The sequence below is a fragment of the Morone saxatilis genome, unplaced genomic scaffold, assembly GCF_004916995.1.
Source record: "Morone saxatilis isolate NCDOM2014 unplaced genomic scaffold, NCSU_SB_2.0 Contig3, whole genome shotgun sequence".
NCBI lineage: Eukaryota > Metazoa > Chordata > Actinopteri > Moronidae > Morone > Morone saxatilis.
The window spans coordinates 3,965,335-3,967,741 of NW_023339873.1; the positions used below are offsets into that span (position 1 = coordinate 3,965,335).

Below are 2,407 nucleotides of genomic sequence, written 5' to 3' on the forward strand. Positions count from 1 at the left end.
AACTTACACCAAAATAAGTGTTGTGCCAGTGCTGCCTTGTCACTCACAATAAAAGTACCACCTAAATATAACAGTATTTATCTTAGTGTGTGTGTTCCTCATTAGTGATTGAATGTGGAGGTGTGTGTAGTTTTTAGATCAACTGCCCTGAGATTCCACCAAAGAAGAAACAAACAAGTCTTTTGAAGGGCAGTTCTCAGAAACGCTGGGCGGGGATGTCTGCTCTAGTGTGTGTACGTTATGATTTCTACCACAGAGGAAGTCAGTGGAGGAGACTCTTCACAAAATCTCTTTGAGGCAGCAGCAAACCTGCTCTGTGCTCAGATGGATGTCAGACCACCACCTGGCTGGATCAGTGCAAGAAACATTCCTAAACGTCACTGAAGTCGGAAACGAGTGCCGCTGAAGGAATTCCTTTCACGGAAATCTCATAATACAATCACCTCATGGTGCTGTTACTCAAAGTGATGGAGTGAAAGTTTAGCGGGTGAATGTAAAGGAAGGTGTCACTGACAGGGAACATGCATGCTCAGCAAACATGCCTCAGGTTAAAAAGTGGGCTGTGGATTAGTTTCTGGAAGTACTGTATATGTACTGTATATGTAGCTGAATCCACACATCAAACAGCAAATGTAATCTACAATCTGGGCATCTAGATGTGCCTTTGTATTGTCCTGTCTGCTGTTATGATGAAAAGTAAGTTACTTGTGACTTTTTTTATGTGAATCAATGTCTATTTTGCTTTTTATTTTGGGTCTCTGTGGTGCAATGAAACAGTGATTCCATCTGTATCCAGTTCATCAGAGATTTGACATTTTTCCAGGGCAGAATTAGACAGTAGCAGTAACGTTAGTATAATTTGAATTAAGTACAACGGGGTAGACAGAATGATCAGTAACTGCTACCATAACTACAACAAAGACAAGATAAAGTTCCTGAACAGACAAAGACATCACTGTTTGTTTGATTTGGTCCTTTGGTCAGAGAGAAAGTCAGCAGTGGTTGTTTGAACTGACCTGGATTGTTCTAATCTGATCTAAGCACCTTATTAAATGGGTTCAAACTCATTAAATGCTGCAGTCGTTGCAACATATAAGGAGCCTGTGACCCAATAAATCCTGTTTTTATGTAACCGTCAGTTAAAAATATCTTTAAATGATCTGGCTAATTTGATGAATAGCAATCTGAAGATATCTGAACGTTATTTGTTTACTTGAGAACCTCTAAATATAGAAGTGAAACATAAACAAATCTACCTTTTTTAACTTTTAAGCCGTTGTCTGTCTGTGTGACTGTCTGTCTGTTTGTCCAGGAATGGGTCCGATCTACATGAATGAGGTGAAGTGTCTCGGTCAGGAGAAGTCCATCTGGAACTGCCCCTTTAAGAACATCACATCAGAGGACTGTCAGCACATGGAGGACGCTGCTCTCCGCTGCAACGTGCCCTACATGGGACTCGAGAGCTCGGTCAGAAATGAACCTTCTTACTGAAATGTTCCATTTTTAAATTGTGCTTTTAACTTGAAGAAACATTAGAAAGCTGATTTAATTGTTTAAAACTGTTATCATAATATTTATTGCATCAGCCAGTACAGGATTTTACTTTCTTATGCTTTGATAAACATAGCATAGGAAAGAAGTTGAACAATGTTATACTGTGTTTATTGTATTATCCCTTCATTTAGAAGTGCTCTAACATGTAGAGATTTAGAGCTGATACTCACAGAAATCTTTTAACTCCAAACCAACACTCACTTCCTCACTGCTGTCACAAACAACAGTAACATCATTTGTCATTTTGTCTTTTCCATAGTTTAAAGTTTCATATTTGTATGCACTGAATTAGTTTAATAGTTTGAAACCAGCTCAGACGTAATTTATTGTTTTAAAAACATGTCAGAGAGACAACTGTGGTTTGTGACAACAGTGAATTCCTTTTAACACAGAGTATTTCTGGTTGTGCAGTCTGTATTTTACCAAATTATACTCTTGTTTCCTGTAGATACACATAGATGGCGGCAGCAAGTGGGATAAAAACTCTAACAGATAAAAATAGTTATTATCCCGTCCGGCCCTTGTGTATCTATACTCTGCTTTGTGGTCTCTAACCCCTCGGCCCCACGCAGATCCGAATCACAGGAGGACGTACCCGTTACGAGGGCCGTTTGGAGGTGCTGAGCTCAGACTCTAACGGGACGCAGAGCTGGGGTCTGATCTGTGGAGAGACCTGGAGCACCAAGGAGGCCATAGTGGCCTGCAGGCAGCTGGGCTTGGGCTACGCTAACCAGGGCCTGCAAGTAGGTTATTAACACCAACTAGAGCTGCTTTAACCAGTTATCTTTTAGTATATTTGACATATGCAAAAATAATATACTGTCATAAACACCACAAAAAAACAAATTCCTTC

The 2,407-nt window shown here is 40.0% G+C and overlaps 1 protein-coding gene across 2 annotated transcripts in view; it reads left to right on the forward strand.

Annotated features, from left to right (window-relative positions):
* Positions 1–2,407, forward strand: part of loxl3b (lysyl oxidase-like 3b) — a 25,511-nt gene that overhangs the window by 16,384 nt on the left and 6,720 nt on the right. For both annotated transcript variants that reach the window (XM_035673543.1, XM_035673542.1), the window contains exons 7-8: positions 1,313–1,467; positions 2,127–2,297. In XM_035673543.1, the coding sequence (XP_035529436.1) occupies positions 1,313–1,467; positions 2,127–2,297 (326 nt within the window). The remainder of the gene's footprint in view (positions 1–1,312; positions 1,468–2,126; positions 2,298–2,407) is intronic.